General features: G+C 35.6%; 2 protein-coding genes across 2 annotated transcripts; one reads left to right on the plus strand and one right to left on the minus strand.

The window, feature by feature from the left end:
• Positions 1-4,697: 4,697 nt before the first annotated feature.
• LOC132097102 (chromaffin granule amine transporter-like) lies at positions 4,698-11,220 on the plus strand. The gene is made up of 15 exons (XM_059502726.1): positions 4,698-4,812; positions 5,910-6,234; positions 6,333-6,391; positions 7,167-7,250; positions 7,784-7,876; positions 8,021-8,110; positions 8,212-8,255; positions 8,371-8,431; positions 8,659-8,754; positions 8,878-8,956; positions 9,046-9,097; positions 9,674-9,737; positions 10,066-10,185; positions 10,378-10,511; positions 10,598-11,220. Exons 1-15 carry the CDS (start codon positions 4,698-4,700, stop codon positions 10,703-10,705), a joined length of 1,524 nt encoding a protein of 507 aa, XP_059358709.1. The 3' UTR covers positions 10,706-11,220.
• A 3,672-nt stretch (positions 11,221-14,892) lies between these two features.
• On the minus strand, positions 14,893-18,381 carry LOC132097484 (peptidyl-prolyl cis-trans isomerase A-like). The gene is made up of 4 exons (XM_059503217.1): positions 18,299-18,381; positions 18,129-18,217; positions 15,574-15,746; positions 14,893-15,280 (listed from the first exon to the last, which is right to left on the minus strand). Exons 2-4 carry the CDS (start codon positions 18,135-18,137, stop codon positions 15,148-15,150), a joined length of 315 nt encoding a protein of 104 aa, XP_059359200.1. The 5' UTR covers positions 18,138-18,217; positions 18,299-18,381; the 3' UTR covers positions 14,893-15,147.
• Between the last annotated feature and the right edge of the window lie 9,316 nt (positions 18,382-27,697).

Below are 27,697 nucleotides of genomic sequence, written 5' to 3' on the forward strand. Positions count from 1 at the left end.
GTTATTTTGACAGTGGCTGGTGTTCTGAAATTAAAAACAACTTTTTTTATTATGCTTGAATGCATTGATCCCTTGGATCATCTTTTACATCTCATTCACCCAACCGCAACTACTCTGCACATCCCTAGAAAACATTTATTTAGAAGACATTTATTTCAACCCTTAAAAAGAAATGAAAAGGTATGAAATTAGTAACTGTCATAATCTATTTTAGTGCTGTAAGTAGTTCTAATGTTTGACAGCACTTGTATGAGTTAATTTAATACCGTACTCTTATGTGCTCCCGTGATGTCATTTAAAGAAGAACAGCAGATCTTCAGAAGTGCACTCTTTAAATTCGATCATTGACACGATGGCAAGAAAATGAACAGGATTTCAAACACAAGATTTACATTCTTTTAGACCAGTGAATTTCAATACTTCATGTTTTCAATCATTTCTAAATGAAGGGTTTCTGATTTATTCATATAAATATTGTGAAGCGGAATATTAACATTCAAATCAAGATTTTAAATTAAACTAATTAAACAAGTATATGTTCAGTTAATTGTCAGCCTCTTACGTGTGCTTCTCATAATAAGTGAATATGCATATAAACAGCCTTTTTTATTAACAGTAGAATAATCATGGTTGATCGTAACCCAGCCGGCATTTCAACATTGATTGAAGGTTGAAACAACATTGGTACCATGGTTGAATCAACGTTGAATTACCTTTCGATTTTGCAAATTGGATCAACGTTGATATCGTAATGTTGATTCACTGTTGTATCAACGTTGTTTCAGCGTTAAAACAACAACTGACCTTATTTCAAACATATTTCAATGTTGAAAGTTGGTCATGGGCAGACTGTTTTTCAACCGTTCAGCTTTAAACGTTGTATCAACGTTGTTTCAGCGTTAAAACAACTGACCTTATTTCAAACATATTTCAACGTTGAAGGTTGGTCATGTGCCGGCTGGGTGACCCCAAACCAGCCCAAAACAGGAGTTTTGACCCTTGTTTAAAATAAAGACTTCTTCGTTGCCTTTTTTCTCTATCACATTTTAGAAATCATCAGAAATTATATATCACCTGAAAACTTAACATCCCATAATTCATCCTTTAAAACCTATTTTAAAATCAGACATTGCATTACCATGTAAATGGTACATCAATATCATGTTACAAAATGTTTTCATTCATGAATTATAAAAGTGCAAGTTTGAATCGTGCACTACAAAGTCTATGTTCAAAAACGTGAGTGACAGTTAAAATTAATGCACACATTTGTACAAAATGAAAACCCTTCTGACACACAACTTAAGACAGAGGCATAAAAAAAGAATATTTTACCTTGTCATTTAAGAGGTTTTTCTGGTTGTCGATGTCATTTTGACATTTTTTTTAATTGAGAAGTTTGGCCTACTAATTAATTCAAAGGTTGAAAACATGGTGGTAACAACCTGAGGAAACAACTTAAATCATATGTAATATATTTATATTCTGTATTCTTAGATTTAAGACTAAATGCTTTTTTCCTCAAAAATTTAACTTTTTTTTTTTAACTGACAAGTCACACTTAAATATGAAAATTGATTAACAGCCACAATGTCATCCTGCTTTATCAAGTTCATTTTGTCTCAACAGTTTGATAATTTGTCATTTTAATCTCTGTGCTGTAATATCCTGTTGTTGACACAAAATACACATGTGGAAATGACACACAGCTCTTTACAAATGAAACAGCCATGGGCACCAAATGCACCAACTTCCCAATGTTAATTGTACTGCAGCTTCCCACGCATAGACCATCCAACTACATAATTATGCCATCAAAAAAGGGGGGGGGGTTCCAGGGAATTAATGGAATGTCTTATTCGAAAGGAAGAATAATGAAATATCACAAACAATGGAAACTGTATTTAAGAAATGCAGCAAATGGTTTTGGTAACAGATGCTAATGGTCATCTTTCAAAAGCATAATAACGGTTATTTATAGGACGACTCATTTTAAGGCGGGCATGCTGGAAAAGTGCCTCTTAAACTCCAGGGCCCGTATTCATAAAGAATCTTAATGCAAAAAGTAGCTCCTAGTGACAAAATTCTAAGAAAATTCTTAGAAATGTGGTCGTTTACTCTTAAAATTAAAGAAAAAATCCTAGTAAAGTAATTCAGAAAGCATCTTAACCCTTAAAAGAGGTCTTAAGGTCAAACTTGTTAGGAGCACAGACAAGGACTTTTAAGAGGCTTAAGAGTTACACAAAATACACATGTGCAGAGTTTGTACAGCTGATGCAGACAGAGAATGTATGTTGTTAATGTTTTCCATAAAGTCTGTCTTTGCCAGCACATTCCAAATGCATTGTCACTCATTGCTCTATTATACAGATTTTGATATTAATGTGAAAACTTTAACATAGCACATAATGAACAATCCCCATTGATTTCATAGTGCAGCGATTAGGTTGCTGACTGAGCAGTATTCACAAGTGAAATGTAGCAGTGGTTGCTGATTGTGTGTGTTGAGTCTGGATGAGAGATCACAGATAAAGGCTCGTTGTGATGAAAAGAAGCCTGCAGGTCATTCACCTACCCAATAAAGGCAGATGCACACAATTACTCTTGCTATGACGCAGTGTGTGTATGTGTGTGTGTACGTGTGCATGTCTTTATATTTCCTCCAAAGACCCCTCAACAGATCACATGCAGGTGGCGGTGGACAAAGACACCTCTAGCATCATTCAGTTCAACAAGTGACCCCTGCTTCACACACACCTGCACTGGACATACACTCCTGCGCTGAAGAAGAGAATGCACCTAAGGTAAGACGAAATTTAAAAATGTTGTTTATATCTTTTACATATAAAATACTTAAAAGGCAATCATTTAATTCATTAACCACTTTCATATAATGTCTCAATCGAGAGACTGATTAAGGACTACAAATTGTTTCATGATGTCAGACAGTTGTGTTTTATGATGGTTTTTCTTGTTTCATTATTAAATATTATAGAGCCGTGTTTCAAAATACATGATTAGTAGTGTCCAAAATATGAATATTTTAATGGGTACAGGTTTAAACCACACAGAAAACCTCTTTAAGAAAGTTTGGGAACACAAAATGATGATGTTGGCAGGTAAAGTTATTTTCAGCATCATTACTCCAGTCTTCAGTGTCACATGATCGCTCAGAAATCTTATATTATTCCTATCATTGCTGAAAACCGCTGTGCTCTCAAAAATTTTCAACAATTATAAAGACTTTACTCCCCTTTTTGATCAATTGATGCAGCCTTGCTAAATAATAATATTGCATTTCTTAAAATAAAATCAAATGTAGTCATCAGATGACCCCAAGCTTTTGAGAAGTGTAAATTAATACAATTTTAGCATTTGCAAATTATCACAGCATATGACAGAAGTACATTATCTTTGAGCTATGTAAAAGAAATTCAAATCAAAAACACAAAATGCTGCTCTTTTTTCACAAACTAAACTGATAAGACATGAAAGTAGGGGTTCTGAAACACTGAGTCTGTTCCTCATGTGGCCTACAGCAGATGTAATCATACTGTTGAAACTCAATCACACAGCACATAATTCCCGGCCTGAAGCGAAGAGCTCATCTAGAACAAACCTGTCCTCAAGCCCTTTATCACATCCTAGAAGACTGCATAAGGGCCTGAGTACTGTTGTACATTTTGGGCCCCTCCTGGATATTAGTTGGATGTCAATTAGAGCAGTAAGTTCTCGAACCTTTTAGGCAATCTCTGATCAAACATATTTTGAAATGTATAATGTCACCATAATGTCATTTTGTAATTCATAATACATCATTGGGTTTAGATAAATCTGCAAGATGCTTATCATCTATTGACCAGCCCTTTTCTAATGGACCTTATCAAAATAGCATATGAAAAACACCATTGTTTATATTGTTTTCTGTGGAAGAATCAAGTATTTCCAGGTGTTAAGTTTGCAGTCCAATTCAAACATGTTTTAAAATAATAGGTAAAGTAAACTTGTAATGTGCATGCATCTGTTTAGACGTCTATTTTCTGACCAGATTTTGGAAAAGATGCTGGTTCTAGGTGCCAGGCGTGTGTACACAAGTTAACAACCAAATCTGGCAACTGAGGATCTCACATCTAAACAAACACTATAAATGCAGTCTACAGTAACTGTTCCATCTGTGACAAATTTGAGTAAAAAAAACAACAACATTTAAAGCAGGTTAAAATAGTTTTTAAATTATTATTATTATAAATATATGAATCAATTTTGTTGATTTTCTAAGATTTAGGCCCTCAGTTATTCTCTGTGACAGGATGCCATAGAGTCCATAGAATCCGAAATCCAATTTTTTTAAGTTTGCATCATTGATTCTGTTATTTTCCTGTTAAATACTATGAAGCGACAATATTTTGAAACTCTCTGTATTGTATCAAGCTCTATATAAATAAAGATGAATTTACGTGACTTCAATTATTAAGTACAACTGTTTTCAACATTGCTAATAATAACAGCGAATCAGCATATTAGTTCTGAAGGATCATGCGGCAGTGGGGTCTTTAGACATGTTGTACCTGTCAAAAAAATATTCCATTTAGTCTCTCAACTAATATGAGATCATCGAATCTAAGTGTATAATACTTAACAAATACATACTGTGACAATCTGACCCATGCCTGTGTGTACAGTGACAGAGGTGGATCATGGCTATGCTGAACATTATGGACTGGATCAGAGAGAGCAGGGGCTCTCCTCGTCTGGTGCTTGTCGTTGTGTGTGTGGCCCTGCTGCTGGATAACATGCTGCTAACAGTTGTGGGTAAGTACACAGCCATCCTAAACAAATAATAAGGTTTTCCACTAGCAATATGTTGCAGGGATTTGCTTCTATTTAGACACATTAAATGTAGCCTATATGCACACCCTGTTGAAAGAAAAATCAGCATATGCTGCTTAACTATGTTTTGAAGCATGACAGCTGGTTTGAACTGGTTTAAACTGGTCCTGAGCAGGAACTAGTTGCTTAGGACCAGCTTAGGACCAGCTCAAACCAGCTCAAATTAGTTGCCATTAATTAGGTATACCTTGCTAGTCCTTTTGCAGAACTGCCTTTAAGTCATTGTTGCATGGATTTAACAAGGTACTAGAAACATTCCTCAGAGACTGGTCTTTATTGGCATGACAGCATCACACAGTTGCTGCAGATTTGTGGGCTGCACATCCATGATGCCAATCCAATGTATATCAATATCTGGATACAAGGCAGGATGGATCCATGCTTTAATGTTGTTTATGCCACATTCCAACCCTTATTTGGACCATTCTCTGTAAATCCTAGAAATGGTTGCGCACTGAAATCTCACTAGATCAGATTTCTGTAATACTCCGACCGGCCCACCTGGCACCAACAACCATCCCCGTTCAAAGTCACTTAAATCCACTTTCTTTCCTGTTCTGATGCTCAGGTCATCTCAACAATCAGATCGTCTCAACCATGTCTACATGCCTAAATGCACTGAGTTGCTGCCATATGATTGGTTTATTAGATATTTGAATAAATTAACAGTTATCCCTAATCAAGTGGACAGTGAGTGTATGTATAGCTGATCTATAGCCATATTTGTTGATTACAATAAGATGTCCACATACTTTTAGTCAATCTGCATCACATTTTGAGCCCATTCTGTATTTTGCAAAAACATTATATAGAAATAAAAGCATGAGAAGAAAAGTCGAGCATTATGCTGGACAAGTGACTCTTCTCTCATTATGACATTTATCTGCTTGCATCTGCCCTGACCTCTTGTCTCATACAGTCCACAGCAGGTGGAGGGGAAGGGTTATTTGCAAACACACACACAGGTACCAACTCTTCCTCTTCCCATCCTCACGTCACACCTCTCTCATTCTCTCCAGTTCCCATCATCCCAACCTTCCTGTATGCCACAGAGCACCAGACACAAGAGCCCCCGTCTGCCGGCCCCCCTGAGGCTCAGCCCACCTACACCTCCATCTTCTCTCTGTACGACAACAGCACCTACGCCATCAGCACTGCCAGCCTCACCATCTTCTCCGGGGCTAATTGGAGTTCAGGGCTCAATGCCAGCTCTGCCGAGCGACACAGGTGTAAAGAGGACAGTGAGTTTTTGGAGGAGGAGAATTTGAGGGTTGGGCTGCTGTTTGCCTCCAAAGCCCTGGTGCAGCTCATGGTCAACCCATTTGTAGGCCCACTGACTAACAGGTACATAAACGCTTTGAGCAGATCATCAAAAATGACTGTTACTTAGCTGAAGTAAGTAGCATGACAATAGATGGCTAAATGATGTGCCTGTTTTATAGGATTGGATATCACATACCGATGTTTGCTGGGTTTGTCATCATGTTTGTCTCCACAATAAGTAAGTCATGTTATATGATGTAAGTCATAGTACTATTTAATAACTATTAATTGTTTTATATTGTGTGTTATTTACTTTATTAGGACTATTAATCTCTACAGGAAATGGAAATTCATCCACTCCATTTTCTAAATGCATGTTACTGATGTTATTGTGAGCATGGGTTAATGGGATAGTTCACTCAAAAATGAAAATTACGTCATAATTTACTCAAATTGTTACAAACCTGTAAATTTAATTCTGCTAAACATAAAATGAAATTGAGGAGGACATGAATTTGAATGAGAACAAGATGTTAGTTCTCAGCTCTTTTTGCTTGAGGACCCAGATTTTACATTGAACCCTGTCAACAACAACAACAAAAAAGCAGCTGGTCATGTGCTGGTCCTAAACTGGTTAGCTCCTGCTCAGGACCAGCTAATAACCAGCTCAAACCAGCTGCCATGCTTTAAAACAAACCTAATCGGCATAGCCATTTTATTTTTCCAACAGGGAAATCAAATGGTGACTTGGTGTTTATCATGCTAAACGTCAACAATATATATTCAAACATTGAATTTAGAATATGAATATCATTGTGTAGGATTAACTACGATGGAGCAACAATATGAGATTATTGCTCATAAATTTGTTTGAATACGCTACTGTGCACTGAGTGAGACATATTCAATATATTTATGCTTGTTGAAGTGTTTTAAATGGCTTCACTTTATATGACTAGTGCAAACTACAAGTGAAATGAGGTGGACTCTGACTTTGAATGCTTTCTCTGCAGTGTTTGCCTTCTCAGGGACATACGCACTGCTGTTTTTCGCCCGCTCACTGCAGGGAATTGGATCATCCTTTTCCACTGTGGCAGGTATAATATCTGTGATTTAGCATGCTTGATATGATGAACCAAATATTGGATGTGTATGCCATTTTTAAAATCATTTTGAAGGAAGTCTCTCACTTGATCAAACATACAGTTAAAAACAGGAATAGTGAGAAATATTATTAGGACTACCATTTAAAATGTTTTCTGTTTTAATATATCTTAACATCTAATTTATTTATTTGATGCAAAGCTGAATTTTCAGCATCATTACTCCAGTCTTCAGAGTCACATGATTCTTCAGAAATCATTCTAACATGCTGATTTGCTGCTCAAAAACATTTCTGATTATTTGAAAACAGTTGTGCTACTTAATATTTTGGTGGAAACAGATACCTTTTTCAGGATTGTTAGACCAATAAAAGGTTCAAAGGGTCAGCATTTATTGTAACATTATGAATGTCTTTACTGTCGCTTTTGATCAGTTTAATGCATTAAAGTATTAATTTCTCTTGAAAAATCTCCAAATGTTTTAGCTGTAATGTATATATGATAAAAACGACTGTGTGATTGTGTAGGTCTGGGAATGTTAGCAAGTGTGCACACAGATGACAAAGAGAGAGGATTTGCCATGGGAATCGCATTGGGAGGACTTGCCATGGGAGTGCTCAGTATGTTAATACAGTACAAGATTTATCCTCTAATGTGCTTCATATTATAATTTAAGTTAACAATGTAAAGTAATGTCAACAACTGGAAATCCCTAGCAATAGCTAAATGAAATTAACCAACAGTGCAAAATGTACTGTTTTCAGTTGGAGCGCCTTTTGGCAGTGTCATGTATGAGTTTGTTGGTAAAAGTTCTCCCTTTCTGGTCCTTGCCTTCTTGGCTGTGTTTGATGGAGGTAAGATAATAGTAAAACTCATAAATCTTCCCTTTTAAATCCATTGAGTTACATCTCATTATTTATCCAACTGTTTTTTCAATTCCCAATTTCAACACCAGCCCTCCAGCTCTGCATCCTTCAGCCCTCAAAAATATCTCCAGGGGTGAGTAGCTCATTCAGTAGTTGCTGTGAGTTTTAAACGTTGTTAAGAGATAAGGAATGTGTGCATTAGTGTTACTGTGAGAATCGGGAGTGATTGTCATGTGTCTTCTGTTCAGAGCATGGAAGGAACACCATTACTCACCCTGCTGAGGGATCCCTACATACTCATTAGTGCAGGTGTGTGTGTAAATCAAATCGAATCAAATACATCCTCCAATCCTGCCCACAGTTTAAAAAGTTGTCGAGAAGGTTTAGTAGCAGTCTCTGTAATTACACGTATGCCTCCATATAATCACGGCCGAATGTTATGATGCGAACAGCTAAAACAATTTGTAAAAGAAGCGGATGAGGAGCTGTGCAGAGTGAATGATGAGGAAGATTATGGTTCCTGTGTATAATTACAGGGTCGCTGTGCTTTGCAAACATGGGGGTGGCTATTTTAGAGCCCACTCTTCCCATCTGGATGATGCAAACAATGTGCTCGCCAAAATGGCAGCTTGGTAAGAAACGCTATTATTCCAAGTCATTAAAATGTGATTGAAACAATTCACTTCCTGCTTATTTACAGGTCATTTATTTAATTCATGTTTGTTTTCCTCTAATCATGGTTACTGGTATTGCAGGTATGGCTTTCCTACCAGCCAGTGTTTCTTACCTCATTGGGACCAATCTGTTTGGAGTACTGGCCAATAAAATGGGAAGGTAATACATTTTCTTGCATGTCCCAAAATAAATAAATTGAAAAGCAAATGTGAAGAGCTGAATCATTTAGAAATGCTTGTCTGATGTAGGTGGTTGTGTTCCATGATCGGCATGCTTCTAGTCGGCATCAGTCTGCTCTGTGTGAGTATCACATTTTAAATCACATTTCACTACAATTTGCACATGTATGCTTGAACTATATACAAAACAAACATACTGTGCTTAAAAAGTGTTTTTTTAAGATAAATTAATTTTATTCATCAATGATGCATTAAATTGATCAAAAGTGACAGTAAAGACACTTGTAAAGTTAAAAAAGATTTATATTTCAGATAAATGCTATTCTTTTGAACTTTCTATTCATCAAAGTATCTTGACCATGAATTATGGTTTCCACAAAAATGTTATAAAAAATATTTTGGATAATGATAATGAGAAATGCACCAAATCAACATACTACAATGATTTCTGAAGGAACATGTGAGACTGGAGTAATGATGCTGAAAATTCAGCATTGCATCACAGAAATAAATGAAATGTTCAAATATATTCAAGTAGAAACCTGTTTTTACTGTATTTTTCATCAGATAATACAGTCTTGGTGAGCACAAGAGACTTTCAAAATTTCAAAAATAGTAATAAATATTTTGACCCCAAACTATATATTATATATTAAAGGACTGGGGTGATTGTAACATTATGTGAATTTATTTGTAGGTCCCCTTTGCCAAAGACATCTATGGGCTTATTGGTCCCAATGGAGGGTTGGGATTTGCTGTTGGTGACTATTATTCATTTATTTATCATGTAATATTTAAGGGGAAAGTTCTCACAAAATGAAAATTCTTTCATTGTTTAGACACCCTCATGCTGTTTTCAAATCTGTATTTTCAAATGTCTCTCAGTTTTTATTTTTTAGACCCCCATTGCCTTTCACTGTATGAGCAAATCTGAGTAATATACAGTATTTATCTGTTGTGTTCAGCAGAAAAATAAAAGAATAAACAAAGGCAGAATTGGCATTTTGCAGTAAACTACGCTATACATTTTAAACCCATAACTCTAACAGATTGTATGAAATGTGCAACTCTAATTATTTGTGCTTGTAGGAATGGTTGATTCGTCTATGATGGCTATAATGGGTTACCTAGTGGATATTCGCCATGTGTCTGTCTACGGAAGTGTGTACGCTATTGCTGACGTTGCACTCTGTATGGGATTTGCTGTTGGTAATTGCCCTTAATGCAGTTGTATTACAATAATTTTTTACTATTAGACATGTTTTGTGCAATTAATTCCTATTCTGTCACAAATTAGATCTATTAGATCCATTTTCAGGTCAAAACCTGGTGTTTGCTCACCCTGAGAGCTCCAGGAGCCAAACTGACTCTGTTTTCTCGGTGCGTTCGCTCCTACTGCAGGTCCATCGACTGGAGGGGCCATAGTAAGGGCCATAGGCTTCCCCAATCTCATGGTGATCATTGGCATCATCAACATCCTGTATGCCCCCCTTTGCTTCTTCCTCAAAAATCCTGCTGCTCGGGAGGAGAAGATGGTGAGAAACACAAATGTGACTGTATGCGTGTCTGATTAATACGTTTACAAATGCTTTGTGATGACACCTGACACTTTTTCCTCAAGGCTATTATAAATCAGGAGTGTCCAATGCATGTGAAGAGCTACAATACACAGTGCAGGTACAGAGAATTCCCTCTGAGTGATGAAAGTGAGGAGGACACTGAAGAGTGATGCAAACACACTTATAAAGGAACTTGCCAACAAATAACCAGGACCTGCAGCCCTGATTCAAAACCTTTAAAGTGATTAATATAGCAACTTTCTCTATCCTTTACTAAGATCACATTTTAGTGTTACAAATGGTTAGTGCGAAGTGAATACTGTTTTTGTACGCTTGTAAAATGTTGTTTATCCTGTCTCTTGTCACTCCAGTGGGTATGAATGAAATAAACAGGCCTGATTTGTCAACTTGATTTGATTGTTTTCATCATGATGTGCATGTGAAGGTGATTGTGCATCAGTAATGAAGAGAAAATCCATTGTGAATGGGATGCCAACTTCTTTTGCGCCTCCTGTGACACACCGTTAATCGCCTTTGGATATGCATCTAATGTTATTGAATTTAATGATTTAGTGATTTCCAGGGTAAAAGAGTGGGAAGATACGGACAAAGGGAACTGATATAGCTTCAAGTTCGACAACAAATTTGAAACCATAGATAACTTAATAACTGGTTCTTCTCTGTCATTATATACATTACAGGTCAGTTTTGTGTCCCTCATTAACATACTGTAAATACTGACATGAACAGTAACTACCAACTATATGCTATTTCATGAATTTAACACCAAATGTCCAGTTATATGCCGTAAAAGAACATAAGTGCAAACTGATTGTAATGTCTTTGGACACATGTTGTTTACAAATAAATGAAAATGTATAAATGTATGTAAATGTGACCCACTTATGGAGGATTTGAGTGCATTTTTATATGTAATTTCATAATAATTAATAATATTAGTCAATAATATTGTCATTTTTTAAATATGGTTGAAGTGTACTGCCGAATAAACTGCTAACCATTTAAGGTAAACGTACTTGAATGTGATTTCTGTTGAAATGTATATGGCACATTATTTGAATATATTTATAATATAATATCAAATAACACACTACAGCTAAAATAATAACCAATTACTTTACATGTGCTTTAGTTTGTTGGTCAATACATCAAAACAAGTGTAGCCTACTTCTGTAAAGCAAGACAGTAAAATATTATAATGATTTACAATTCAAATAAAAGTAAAACTTATACATTTTTATTATTTTTAAAGTGCATTTTTGTGTGTTTAATGTGTGCAACATTAATTTCATTCATTTATACATTCATTTCATTAATATTACAGTAGTTTTTTAAGGATATACTTTGAACTGTGCACATTACAGTAAATGCACAAACATGTTAGCTTAGCATGAGATGGGATGATGCAGCTTATTAACAATCTATTTGTCTGACATACAATCAGCTTACCAAAAGAAAAATTCAGAAGTGTTCATTCAGGTTTCTTTTATTATTAATTTGAGGGTGAACTTGGAAGCATAGGGCTACTTGAGAAAACTTAAAAAATTAAACAGTATGGAAATTTCTATAGTGAATGTCTTTTTTTATGTTTTGGTTTAAAATATACAAAAACAGAAATACAAAAAAGATGTGGACAACAAACAAACCCAACACGGGCTTATTGTGGGACAAAAAGCAAGAAATTAACTAAATGTCGGCACACTTATGTAACTGCTCCAAAAAATATTATTAAAATATGTACAATGTTTTGATCATCATGGCCCGCTAAAACTAGCTCATAACTCGCCGATTTAGCAGAAAACCTTAAAAATAATGGACATTTCAGTCCTAAATGTAGGACTCCTCAAATTTTGCTCTAAGAGTGTTTCGCAAAGTGTTTTAGCTTTAAGACTAGCTCCTAAATCAGTGTTGCCAAGTCCGCTTATTATAAGCGACTTTGGGGCTTGTTTTTCTGTAAAATCGCTTACAAATATTGGTAGTCGCGGGTCGCGTTTTTTTTGGGCTTGTTTCTAAAGTGTAGTTGCTTATTTGGGCTTGTTCCCAGCTCCATAATAAGTTATCAAGCAGATATTTTCTATATGTTATTTAAAAGTAGTTCTAGCCTGTTCTCTCTGTCTCTCCCTTTCCCCCATACACACAGGAGACAGCTGAGTTTTTTCCCACCCACATCCTGCTTCTAATTGGCTCTGACCGAGATGGCAACGAGTACTAGCCAATCAGAGGCAGAGGAGGGCAATCTGTTTTTTCTGGTTAGGAAAACGTCGTCATTGAGTGACGTAAACTTTAAATAAATGCGCGCGAGTTGCGACTGATGGTGACTGACTGGACTTTTTAATTATCAGATGTTTACTGTGTATATAATGTACTCGGTACATCAGTCTATATTTGATATCCCATCAGTTTTCTAATGTTAAATAATGTTAAAAGGTGGTTTAACTCCCTCTTGTGGTCATTGTCCTGAAGCTCAGGGGGGAGAAAAAATAAATAAACGGGGGTTCCGTAGAAAAGGTCGCTTGTTTTGGGCTTGTTTTCACAGGCCTGGTTGCTTATTTGTCTCGCGAGACCTGGCAACACTGTCCTAAATCTGTGAAACATTTTTAGTAGATCAAACACAAACTCTCTTAAAATGGCTGTTGCTTTCAATCTGCCTCAGAATATAAACATTTTATAAACATCTGATGATAATGATGATGTTATCCCAACTCCAAATGTTCCTTTGATTATATCATTTTTGTCATTAACCAGCTGGGTAAGAAGTAACAGCTGGTCTTGTGTCCAGTCTGATCGTCTTTTACGTTTGTTGTACATCTTCCCAGCCGGCATTTCAACGTTGATTGAAGGTTGAAACAACATTGGTACCATGGTTGAATCAACGTTGAATTACCTTTCGATTTTTGCAAATTGGATCAACGTTGATATCGTAATGTTGATTCACTGTTGTATCAACGTTGTTTCAGCGTTAAAACAACAACTGACCTTATTTCAAACATATTTCAGCGTTGAAGGTTGGTCATGTGCCAGCTGGGTAGTCTGGTTTATGTGTCTCCACAATTAAATTTGAGCGGACAGTGACACTCAGCAGCATTAACTGTGCAAAGACACATCTAATGAGCTGATCAACTGAATTAAACACAAGGGAGATGTATAATATGCAGTGTTGATGACCTCTTTGAGCAGGATTAGTGAATTCTTCTAAATGCACACATCTAAGCCATTCCTCCTGGATTTCATCATCATTCAACAAATTATTCTTGATCTCAGTAGTATTTAAATAACATGAAAAAGTTGGAACATTTTGCAGGTTCCCAAGTTTTGGACTGTCCCTTTAAATAGCACCCGACTTAATGTACAATAATACATGGACAAAGAATTTTCATTTCTGTTTATCAGTAACCTTGTTTAGAGATCACAGGATCCATTTATTATTCAATAAAACCTGTCCAAAGCAATACATTTATGACCATTATATTAATGCGTCACAGTGACAAACATGCATTTTCCTCCCAGGCCAAGCAGGCTCTATGGTAATTGTGTTACATGTTCAATGAGGGCACTTTAATTTGGCACCGAAGGTTCTTGCAGCTAAGATTACACATTCACCAGCTGGTGACACAACCTGTAAACAGAAGAATAACATTGTTGAATGACACCACATTTCATAGATATAATCCATATCACCCTTAAAGTCACAATATTTCTTATTTTTATGGAATATTACTGCGTTAATTATGATTTGTCCATTTTCTTATTAAAACATGCACCTGGGCAAGGTTGGCACAATAATGCAAAAACCAGAAATACTTTCCTCGAATTAAACGACTGCCACAAGTAGTAAACCACCATGATTCAACAATGCAGGCAGTCGATCCTAAATGAACGAAACTCCGTTTGACCCTACATCACTTTCCTGGTTTAAAAAATACATTTTAAAAAATTCACTTGGATATGTCTGGAAAATATTGATTCATATTGAATATTGGTAATCTAAATCTTAAATGAATGGTTCATCTAAAAAAAAAAAAAAAATGTCTCATTTTCTTTTTAAACGATCATTTATCCCATGTTTTCTTTTTACACATACTATATTCCAACACTTCTGAAGTTGCAATAGTCTTGATTTAACAGATTGAAAGTTCTCTGGAGGACAAGTCTCAACTCGAACTGCTCAGACTGGATTCACTGAGATCTGAACTGCCTAGACTAAAGGGTTAGTGAAGAAATTCAGACAGATTTATACACCGGATCAGCAAGTTCTCTGAAAAGGGCGAGATCAAAATCAAAGAGCAGACGGAACATGACTTACATTACACTGATCAACATAAGACATAAAAACAAGTTTTAGAGTTTCACGTCATTGTTCCCCTTTATTTTCAGATTTTGATACACAAATTATAGGCCTACAGGACTTTATTTGAAAAATTAAAACCAAACAGCAAAGGCAATTCGTCAGAGACAAAGATGGATGACTGAAGGATAAAGAGAGGGGTTGTAGATCTTGGACAAGAATGTTGCGGTAAGTGGCGGGATTTGTGAAAGGGAGCACTGAGGAGTACAAGACCAGGGTTTGGTCAGAGGTTCGTGGCTGAGGTGTTTACAGCTGGCCACAGTCAGCGATGACTATCTTGGCGCTGGGCTTTCCACTGCTGGAACCATAGACCAGCATTTTTCCGATGATGTCCATGCCCTCCACAACCTTTCCGAAGACCACGTGCTTACCATCCAGCCTGGGGGAGAAAGATCAAGCTTAGAGAACATTTAAAAACAACAGTAGTTGACCAAAGAGCTGCACAAAAAGGGTCATAAAACAAACTACAATAAGGTACTGTACATAGAATCATACGTTACGGATAAGAAAAACAACAGCAAAAGACAAACAGAAAAACCACAGCTCTCAAACTGAATTAAATTCCAATGAATAAACATGTGTTTTAAGAAAGAAAACATGAAAAGATGTTAGGTATAGGCTCTCCACAGCACAGATCCAGCAGACACGCTCATTTACACCGCTTCTGCTCACCATGAAGTCTGACGAAGACAGATGAAGAACTGGGAACCGTTGATGTTGGGGCCGGAGTTGGCCATGGACAGGATGCCAGCCCCGGTGTGCATCAGGGTGAAGTTCTCATCCTCAAACTTGCTGCCATAAATGGACATTCCACCAGTTCCATTGTGGTTCGTAAAGTCACCTCCCTGCAACCCAAAGGTCTCAAGATTAGAAGCGAACTGCAAAACTGCTAGTGAAACCAAGACCTCAGAAGACTTCAGGACAGGGTTTGAAGCAACTTGAACTCACCAGCCAATCTGACTATTAATATTAAATTACCAGCTATTCAGAAATTCTACTATCTTAATAAAATCCTGAATTAAACCAGATTATCAAAAGTCACGACTGTGATTTAATTATTATTTGTCAACCAGTCAAACATTGCAAATACCACGAAATAATGAATGGAGGAACAGTGAATCTAATTACTTATATAAAGGCAAAGGTTACAAAGTTTAAACTGTTTGCATTAGTTAAGAGAAAAGCTGATCTATATTTTTTATATGAAACATGCATTTAAGGCACCATACACAATCCTCCAGCATAGGGTGAAGTCAGTACATGCAAATGTTTGACCAAAATCATTGTTAATGTAACTTAATGGATGACTACATGAGTGGCACAGTAGGATTTTGAGTTCTACTTCACAGATGCAAAATAGAATCACTGTACAAAACGATGCACGATGCATACTCCAGGGAACTACACTAACGTTTTCCACTGGTGGCACTTGCGCTACTAACTTTTTCAGTTACTGGCGCAAAACATGATTTGGTCGCACAAATTATTTATAGTAATTACTGGATAATAATGAACAATAATGAAACTGTATTGCATACAGATGTGCTTTTTGTTTTACTTGTCATCTTTTAAACCACATGCCTTGTTCTATTTCTTACAGTACACACAGTGCATTGCTCCGTCCTGTAGCTGGGGCTAGAGGGGCCCTGGTGCAGGTTGTACAGTGGGCCCTGTTTAAAATTGTTTAATTTGTACTGTATGTTCATTCTATTTATTTATTTGTGCTATTTACATAATGTTTAAATTTTTTTAAGTTTGTTTTTGTTAATTTAAAATAGTACTGCATAGTCTTCACTGTAAAATAAAATACACAATCAAACCAAAATGTATTCAGACACCTTCAACATTTCTCACATTATCACAGTTTATTTGCTGTAGTTTAGAAATTGGTAATAAAATATGACAATAACTCAGAGCAAATTCATCTTGATAATTTCGGATAACTTTGATAAAAAGATATGTAACGGAATCAACCAAAACTTCAGACAACTGTCAGTATGACAATATTTACACAAATATCAATACTTTGTTGAACAGTTACCAAGCAAGCAATGCTTAATTTGGTTCAGTCTGTGGTGTGAAAAGGTTGCATTAGCAATTAAAGAAAGAAACACTTAAGCAAAACATGGTCAGGTCCCTAATTATAAAAAAAAAAAAATCAATTTCACTGGTAGCCTACAGTATGAAGAATTTTTGGATATAATATTTCACACTCACAGATCACTGTATTTTGCCATACTCACTTACATAAATGAACTAGTGGCCTGCACCCACTAGTAAAACAATTCTATCTGATTTTTGGATTGACTTTGGATAAATTCTTGTTAAAACTACAAAGTAATTCAATCAAGAGCAGTGAGTGATTTACTTTCATTTTCATACATTAAAGACACTGACAGCAGAGCTAGTAAATTATGCACGGTCACCTTAAGAGACAAACGCATCCATTATAATGATACACATCCGATTTTTTTGCAACTCTTTACTTTCACTTAAGACATAACCACACTTTCCAAGATGGGTATTTTGACATATTTTGTATGTATTTGTTGTCGGTACAAAAGCAATAAGACTTTGAGACGCGCTCTGCTTGCTCCCTCTGAACACCAGAACACTGCGGTGCTGAATTGAGCTCTTTCGCTTTTCGCTGTTTTTTTCTGTTTATTTAAACTGCGATTTGTTCGTTCAGGTGCAGGATGACGCGAACATCCTGAAGGAGAGCTCGGTTCAGTGTTGCTGCTCGCGAGATGCGGCTCTCTCGTGCAGACCGAACACAGCGCGAGTCACCAGCTGCTCAGTTCAGCTTTACCGCATCGCGGGGCTGAAGCCAACTTGATGTGTTGAATGCTCGGAGCACGTTATAAAACGTATTCTTAAAATACACATTTCTGTTTTAATGAATGCTCATATTAAATCATAGCATAACACAAGTTGGTACAAAAATAATCAGTGATACATTTGCGACCCCATAAAAATTTGGGTCGCAATGGCATTTCAAGAGGTCGCATATGCGACCATTTTGGTCGCAGTGTAGTTCCCTGTACTCATAGAAAATTTTCAAATTTGAAAGACTTGAGCGCATCTTGTCCAGTGTGCGAACCTTTTTAGGCTTACTTGCATATGTTGGAGGACATCATTTATCAAATCATAATATAACCCAACAAACTGGCTATTGAGTTGTGTTGGCAGCCATGGTTGATTTCCACCTGGGACAGAGTCCTTCTCACCTGGCACATGACGCCGGGGATGATACGATGGAAGGTAGACCCTTTGAAGCCAAAGCCACACTCTCCGGTGCACAGCTGCCTGAAGTTCTCTGCAAGACAACAGACAAGAGGTGAGCACTAAAAATCACACAAGGAGGAAGAGAACAACAATACAAAGTGGGTATAAATACCTGCAGTTCTGGGGACAACATCAGCTCTCAGCTGTTAAGAGAAACAAAACGTCACATTTAAACTCTCCTGCAATAAGGCGTTCGTTGACTTCAAAATTTGGTGTATAATAAATTTATTCATTACATATGGAAAATTATTAATTCACAAGTGTAAATGAGCATTGGAAAAAAAAAATTTTTGACTCCTATTAAAATATAAATAGGTCACTACCAAAAGAAATAAAACATCGAAAAACTAAATTATTATAAAAGGCATAAATCTATTATTTGAATAATTGTGCTTGTTGACATGTGATTTTCTTTTACCATTTTAGTTTTTTTTAATGTCTTTATTATATTTTTATGTAATTTGTTATTGCCCTTGTATGTTCGTTGTTCTAAAGACTACAACAAAAACGAGAAAGAGAAAGTCATGTGACCGCACTGCAGCCGCCAGGAATGCGCGCACACACACAGACTCTCTCGCGCTCTCTCTCTCTCTCTCTCACACACACACACACACACACACACACACACAGGTGGGGACTGAAAGTATAGTCCAGGGAGCACATCGTGTATATTTACACTCCGCACTCTGAATGCGTATTATTCACTCTGAGTGTATAGTGATATATCAGTATATCTACGAGGCTGAATTCAGCTTCTTATTTGCAGCTTCTTATTGACGCTATCCGTTCCACCCTTAAATGACGCGAACTTCCGCGTTTGCTGGCTTCTTATTGACGCTCAACTTAGGGACCGTGCGGTTTTTCTCTTTTTCGCGTTTTTTAACGGAATTGTGTTACTTTTGTGTCTATTTTCAGAATAAAAGAATATATATATATATATATATATATATATATATATATATATATATATTAATGCAAATAACACCGATATTTCAGCGAAAATGGACTGTAAAAAGGTACATAATTAGGCTAGAGTATTCCTTAATAATTGTACATGTCATCAGCTCAATTAAGGGACCATTTTTCTCTTATTTACACTTTTTAGGGACCCTGATTATATTGTAGGCTATCTATTTTTTCAGAAAAGAATAATACACTATTTTGAAAGGTAAATAACAAATAATAACATAAAATGACTGTAAAAAATATAATGAGGCCTATACATCAATCTTTAATTATTGCAAATAACATAATTTGAATGTATTTTTAAAATAAATATATTGAATAAAATTTTTTTTTTTTTTTTTTAATTGGGCTTCAAATGAAAATGTAACAGAGTAACCAGAGATTATGCTCCAGCTTGGATCCAGCCCCTTATGAAGACTTCAGACACATTTGAAGAGATGAAACCTATCCTGCAAGGACTCCAGAACATCAAACATGGATGATTATAAATAAATGATCATTTGATCATTGCTTTAAACTGCACATTAATTGTTGCTTAAAATGCATGCGTTTGTAAATACTAATTTGTTCTAATAACTGTACTTTCTGATATCTCATAAAATCCTACTGTGGTTTTGTTACAGAAATCTGCATTTTCTGTAAAGCTGCTTTTGACTTGAAAGAGCCATTGAATTGTTACTGTACATTTTAAAGTTACGGACCCAATCTGACAATACAGAAGAGTTATCACATTGTTGGCCCATTTGGGGGTGTTTCACTGATGCTTTATCCTGCATCTGTGCATGAATATAATCATACACAATTTCAGATATTTATACTGAAGAATTTTGAAATTATGAACCCATGAAATGGGCCAAAATTACCCATTACCCATTGGGGGATATCTCAGCTGCCTTTAAGGGTGCGTTAAAAGTTGCACTGGGGACTTATACCCATTGTGCTTGACTGTCACCATAAACAAATGTAGACCTTTTTACTGTAGCATTGTGAAGTTAGTAGAGCTACTACTCTAACGAAATCCAAATTTTAAGCAGTTTTTACTGTAGAATTATGTTTTTATAATTTTTTAAACTTGCCACTTTACACAATGTACAATAATCCGCCTAATGTATTTTCTCCCCATGTCGCGGCGCTGTTTCTCAGCTGCCTCAGAGGGTGCGTTAAATTGGACATGATCCCATTATAGAAGAGCTATTACTCTAACGAAATACAAATTTTAAGCAGTTTTTACTGTAGAATTATTTTTGTATGAATTTTTTTACTTGACACATTACACAATGTACAATAATCCGCCTATTGCATTTTCTGCACAATTCGCAGCGCTGTTTCTCGGCAACTTCAGAGGGTGCTTAGATTGGACATTATCCCGTTAGACTAGAGCTACTACCCTAACAAAATCCAAAGTTTAAGCAGTTTTTACTGTGGAATTATTTTTTTATGAAGCTTTAAACTTGGCACTTTACACAGCGCACAATGAACAGCCTAATGTATTTTCTGCCCATTTCGTGGCGCTGTTTCTCAGCCGCCTCAGAGGGTGCGTTAAATTTGACATGATCCCATTATAGTAGAGCTATTACTGTAACGAAATACAAATTTTAAGCAGTTTTTACTGTAGAATTATTTTTGGATGAATTTTTGAACTTGACAATACACAATGTACAATCCGCCTATTGCATTTTCTGCACAATTCGCGGCGCTGTTTCTCAGCTGCCTCAGAGGGTGCATTAAATTGGACATGATGCCATTATAGAAGAGCTATTACTGTAAGGAAACCAAATTTTTAAGCACAGTGCACAATGAACCGCCTAATGTATTTTCTGCCCATTTCGCGGCGCTGTTTCTCAGCCGCCTCAGAGGGTGCGTTAAATTGGATATGATCCCATTAGAACAGCTACTACTCTAAAGAAATCCAAATTTTAAGCCGTTTTTACTGTGGAATTATTTTTGTAACGTTGTGTAGAATACAAGTACAAAAGCTACAGTAGTTGAAGCTATAACCAAGCATAATTTATTAAATAAATAGGCGATCTTTATTTCTTATTTCTCTATTAATTTTTTGCGGAAGTTCGCAACACTGAAATGTGGCGCATGTTTTTTGCTTACCTGTAAACTTGTTCAGACATGTTTTGAGTCGTCCAGCATGGCTAGATGCCACACTGTACTTAATTTTCGGTGTAGGTGTATTGATTTTTGTATTTTGCACAAAAGCTATTCAATGTTATCATCCTTAAGGCCAATTTATACTTCTGCGTCGGGTGCGCGTAGAAGGTACGGCGTAGCATACACATTGACGTGTACCATACGTCGTACCCTTCTTATATGTTGCATTATTTGTCTACTAGATAATACCTGAATGGCAAAATGAATGCAGTGTCTTAAAATCCTGTCAAAGCTAAGGATATTCAGTGAAAACAATTGGCGTTGTTCATTGGTCGGGCATCGACCAATAAAATGTCTTAATTCGCACCAAAGCCCCGCCCCCAGCTCTGCTCTCTCACATCTGCATATACAAGTGCACAAGTGAGTTTTGCAACAGAATACCGCAAAAAGAGTAGCAAAAGTCAGAGCGCTAGGATTTGAACTTGTACTTCCAGATCTGAGAGGTTGTAAGTGCCGACTTGACGTTGTGCAGCGAAACTGAAGTAAAGTGCAAAAGTAAATATGTCGTAAACATGTGTGTATGTCATTTTCTTTGTGTGAATGTCATTCTACACATTTGTATCTATTAATCTACAACTTCCAATTCAAAACACGGGTGTTTTGATCATTGTCTGTGTGTGCAAATTGAAAGATTCAGCTTTTCACATCAGAGCTGTGAGTGTAAATTTTAACTTACAAATACAAATATTAATATGACAAGTTCTCACAATCAGATCTTCAACCTCTCGAGTTTTGCTACTGATTTACCTTCATATTTGACTGTCGTTACCATCGTTACCACTCACAAAAAGGAGCAGTGACCCAGAGCCATATAGAGGGAATTACAGACCAATAGCGCTTACATCAAATTTATGTAAGGTGATGGAAAAAATAATTGTAAACAGGCTTAATTATGTACTTGAGAGCAAGGGAGCCTTGACATCTCAATATGGTTTTAGGAAAGTACGATCAACATTAGATGCATTAGTAAAACTGGAAACAGATGTAAAGAAAGCTATAGCGGTTAAAGAGGGATTAGTGGCAGTTTACTTTGATATTGAAAAAGCATATGATATGTTGTGGAAGGAGGGATTACTTATTAAAATGAAAAGCATAGGAATAGAAGGAATAATGTATAATTGGGTTTTAAGTTTTTTATTTGACAGAAAAATTCAAGTTAAAGTTGGTGGTGAAGTATCTCAAATTCTAAGTGTGGAAAACGGAACTCCTCAGGGAAGTGTGATTATTCCTATATTATTTAATATAATGATATATTTGGAAAATTGGGTCCGGGAATCAGCACTGGGTTATACGCAGATGATGGTATAATGTGGAAAAGAGGAAGGAATATGTCTTTTAATATGAATAAAATTAAAGAAGCTATAGAAGTAGTTGAAAAATGGTCGTTAGAATGGGGATTTAAATTCTCAATATCTAAAACATGTTACCAAATATTTACAAGGATGAAAATGAAAGAGAATCAACTACTTAAATTATATGGGTCTTCTTTAGAGAAAGTTTCAAAATTTAAGTAGGAGTATGGTTTGATGACAAATTATCATGGAAGGACCATGTAGATTTTATATTAAAGAAATGTGGAACATTTTTTAAATGTAATGAGAGCAGTAGCAGGTCAAGATTGGGGTTCTGATAAACAGTCATTAAAGAGCATTTATGTTGGGCTTATGCGATCAACCCTAGACTATGGATGTATTGTTTATGAGTCGGCATCATCCACGTTGTTAAATAAATTAGATGTCATGCAAGCTATAGCATTAAGACTAATTTTAGGAGCAGTTAAAGCCACACCCATTGCAGCATTACAAGTAGAGACATCAGAAATGTCATAAGAAGACAGAAACTAGCAATGGCATACTGGGTAAACCTGCTAGGACAAAAAGATAGTCATCCTGTAAGGGAAGTTATTAATGATTGCTGGGAAATTTTAAATGCAACTGGTAAAGGATTTGCATGGAAAATAAAGAAGTGGGTTAATGAAGCTGGGCTAGAGTCAATATCATTTGCTCCAATAGTGGTAGTATCCCCAATTCCACCCTGGATAATAGATCAACTGGAAATAGACATAAAATTACATGAAAACAGAAGGGAAATGAATGACTCAGGTTAAATACATATGTATATGAGTATATAAAAAAAATCATACTACACACGTTTCTTCAAATTTATACAGATGGGGCAAAGAGTAAAGAGACTGGAAGGACAGGGGCTGCATACTATGTTCCAGAGTTTGAGGTGAGGAAGGCTGGAAGGATAACAGATGGTGCTTCAGTATATACAGCAGAGAGGATAGCTATTTTAATGGCACTAGAGTGGGTGTATGAAGTTAGACCGGATAAAGTAATAATATGTTCTGATTCAATGGCAGTCCTTTTGAGCTTACAATCATTGGAAACAAATAGGACATGTTAACTGAAATCATGATAAGGTTATACGGTTTACGGCAGATAAGAATAATAATTAAATTTATGTGGGTACCAGCACACGAATTCAATGGGAATTCAAGGTAACGAGGAAGCAGACAAGATTGCCAAAGAATCAATTAAAAATAAAGATTGCACTCAGTAGATCAGAAGGAAAACATTTAATTTCAGAAGCATGCGTTAGAAAAATGGTAGACAGTTTGGGACTCATGTCATACAGGTCGACACTATTACAAGGTTCCAAAGACCATAAAGAAAAGCAAAATACTTCACAACAACTTAAGTAGAAAAGAGCAAGTTATTTTCAAACATTTACGAACAGGACATTCAAATCTAAATCACACTTTACACGTTATAGGGAATGACACAGATCTATGTGATGTCTGTTCAGTAGAGGAAACAGAGCATGTTATGCAGATATGCAAGACTTACAAAATACAAAGGAGGATTCTTAAGGAAGAATTACCAGCAGTAGGATGCCAGGAATTTAATATAACTAGCTTATTAAATGATGCTCTAAATTCAAGGAAACAAATGCATGCAGTCCTGAGATTTATTAAGAATAGTGGTCTATATAATAGGATAAATTCATTCTTTTTACACTCCATCACAGTAGGTGGCGGTATGCACCTTGGAAGTTGGTTCGCAACCCGGCATTAAAATCAAAGAAGAAGAAGAGCCATATAGAGATGTGGCTCTTGACATTTTACCGAGCGTCGTTGTTCAGGTGTGTAAACTATTTTATTTTATGTTTTGTTTTTTAATGTACTGTTCTGATTCTCTGCAATTAATGTCAAAGTAAGTGCAGTTTGACGTTTTCTTTTCAAATCTGTTGCGAATGGCAGTGAACGAATGTGTGTCAATCGCAACGAATGTGACCACAACACTTACCATGTTATTTACCATGATAACTGTTTTACTGTGGTATTTATAGTTAGAATACATTAACCACAATGCCATGGCTTTAATACCTTTTTGTAATGTAATTGTAATTCAGTGTTTTCTTTTATTTTCTGTTTTGCAGTTTCTTCATATCACACACATCTCCAGCTCCTACAACAATATTCAGTGTCCAGCAGCTCTTTATGAATCTCTCTCTCTCTCTCTCTCTCTCTCTCTCTCTGGTAAATGGTAAATTCACCATTTAATTTTGTGAACAACACATATAATCACAATGGTTGTTTTAAGTAAGACATTAATATTTAGTCATATTAATGAAATTCAGTTAGATGAAGAGCTGGCAGAAAGCTACATTAGAAGAGACTGCATGGACTTCATGCACAACTGAAGGAGATGAATCAAGGAAAGATCAACATGAGTCCTGTTCTGTATTATAATGAAGATGATCATGCACATTACTGATGTCTAGCACCTGAGCAGGACAAAGATGAGACATTCTTTACAGAGATTTATGAATTAGGTCTCTTATATTATGATTCTTTGCATTGCATGAATTGTATGACTTTTGCACCATAAACTGCACACTGTCACACATTGTCTTACTGAATGACACATTGGCCTTGTATGATAGTACAATAAGTGTCACAATATGTATTTGTTGTCTTTGTTTACTGTCAGCACTGTATTATTGCCCTTAATCTAATGAAATAAATTGAGCCTTTTCCAAATGGGCACTTATGTAGATTTTCTGATGTCTTAATACTAAGATAAGTATGACGTCCAATTTACATAATGGTATGTTTTTGCTAAGACAATCTAAAAATGTGTCTCAACAGTTTGTTGCCAATGATGAGAATAGAGAATAATTTTTCACAATATAGCAATACATCATTGTTAACTGAAGGTATTACTGACATAATAATAACAGCAAAAATTACTTTGCAACATTAACCCTAAAACCCTGTTGGGGACAAATGTGGGCAAAATAATTTTGATTTATTTTTAAAAAATACTTCCCTTGATCTGAGCGGTACAAGACTTGGCTACTTTTCCTAAGTTTACCACCTGAACACACACACACAAAAATGACTCGATTCTACAATGTTAAGTGGGTGAAAAAAAAAAACTCCTTAATTGTTTGTTCGTGGACAAAAATGGGCACCCATAGGAATGAATGGGAAAACCTGTAATTCAGAGCATTCTTGTTGTTTTTTTGTAAAATAAAATCAATAAATCCAATACAATGTATATCTAACATACACACAAATGAAGGGCTGATCCTGTAGTCTATGCAGCCATTGAGTATGAGTAGTACTATAGCCATCTAGTGGCTATTGATATTATTGTTTTTTATTCTTGATTTAATACCAATAAAAGGCACTAGATGCCAGCAAAAACACTTCATCTTTAGGATTTAACTCTCAGAACTTAGTGGAATGATATTTTTAATGTAGGTAAAGAAATAATAAATATAACATAAAATAAGCATTATTTACATAGAAATTGTGGTACTTTTAGAGGTAAATAAATTCAAAAATACCCCCAAAATAAAAAAAAATACCATAAATGGATAGAATAAATTTTATCGAAGACATTGATATAACATTTATAATAAATAAAAAATTGGATGACACCTGAGACCTCTGTGCCCACATTTGTCCACGAACAAACAATTAAGGGCTGTTATGTGAACAGGGTATGAGGGTTAAACGTTTTTTTTTTTTATTTGGGTTAAAAGAAAGTCCAATCACAGAGAGTCCTTGAGTGCCAAGTGTACTTCAAAGCCAATGGCAACCCAGTTGAGCAGAAGCTTCACACTTACTTGTCCATATATGGTCATCCATGACAGGCTCTTCCAGGTTCTTGTGGTGAATGGAAAGGTTCAGTTTATTTCCCCCCACTAAATATAAAACTAAAACGACAGATTTGCATTGTGGGGTAAACCTGATTCAGCAATAGATTTTTTGATTACAGTTATTTATTTTCAAACAAGGGCCTAATATTTCCCATTGTACACATTCTTTACACTAATAATAATTAATGTACAATATTTAAGCTCAACATTTTTGCATATAATGTATAAAAAATATATTTTTAGTGTATTGAATGTATACATTTAATCACTTCTGTGTTTATTGGAGGTGTATGTCCGATCTTGCCATTCTTAGCCCTACCAGTTGAACTATAGGAATAAATAGTAAAATAATAATAAAAAAAGAAAAATAAATCAAATTTAAAAAACACAGGCATAAAAATTACACAAATGTGTAGTAATTTCCATATTAGTGTTTATTTATATGCCAAACTTTTCAGACAAACATAATGCCCATAACACCATTCTCTCTCTCCAGTTTTTGTGTCACTATGAAGAAATAAAAACAAAAAAGTAGTTATTATAAAAAATTATATTATAGTGGATAAACAACTTTTAAAAAGTACTGATTGAGTACAGAAAGTAACTGATAGGTACAGACAGGAATATGTAACAGAAAAACCTCTTTAAAACAAAATGGGTTAAAATTGAAAATAAATAAATAAATACAAATTTTCAATTTGTTTGCAGAGAATGTAAGATCATAAGATGCCAAATATTATTTTAACAAACCCGATTCAAAGGTTATTTGGTGACGACATACCCGACAAACGAGACTGTCATAAGGCCGCTAGAGGGCGCTTGATGCTTGCACAAAAACATATGTGGTCGTTTTTAGGAGGACAGTCTCGTTATTTAGATGAAATGAGATGAAATATATGTTACATTTAAACCAAAGACTATAGAATACCCGTATGACTTTGACTGCATTCCAGCAAAAAAATCCAGTCAGCATAATCAAAGCATGTTTGGTGTGTCGAGCATTTACAGTAGGCTATTATTTACAAAAGTATTCAGAACGTTAAGGAGATCGAAATGAAGGTGAAAAAATATATATAAAAAATATAACCAATAATAATAGTGTAATAATAATAATATAGAAATAATACGGGGGAAAGACGATCAGTTAGTTAATGGACTCACAAGACAATGATCAAATATTTTACTTTTAAGTCTATTTTATATTATGCAC

The sequence above is a fragment of the Carassius carassius genome, chromosome 21 (genome assembly GCF_963082965.1).
Source record: "Carassius carassius chromosome 21, fCarCar2.1, whole genome shotgun sequence".
Lineage (NCBI taxonomy): Eukaryota > Metazoa > Chordata > Actinopteri > Cypriniformes > Cyprinidae > Carassius > Carassius carassius.

What these genes read in the sequence shown, in the direction of transcription:
- LOC132097484 (XM_059503217.1), bottom strand. An exon ending in TGTCTTCGTCAGACTTCATG is followed by an intron (nt 15,281 to 15,573) that starts GTGAGCAGAAGC and finishes TTTCTCCCCCAG; the next exon opens with GCTGGATGGTAAGCACGTGG.
- LOC132097102 (XM_059502726.1), top strand. Translation starts at nt 4,698, where the DNA reads ATGGCTATGCTGAACATTATGGACTGGATCAGAGAGAGCAGGGGCTCT. An exon ending in ATCCTTTTCCACTGTGGCAG is followed by an intron (nt 7,251 to 7,783) that starts GTATAATATCTG and finishes GTGATTGTGTAG; the next exon opens with GTCTGGGAATGTTAGCAAGT. An exon ending in CTGTATGGGATTTGCTGTTG is followed by an intron (nt 10,186 to 10,377) that starts GTAATTGCCCTT and finishes CTCCTACTGCAG; the next exon opens with GTCCATCGACTGGAGGGGCC.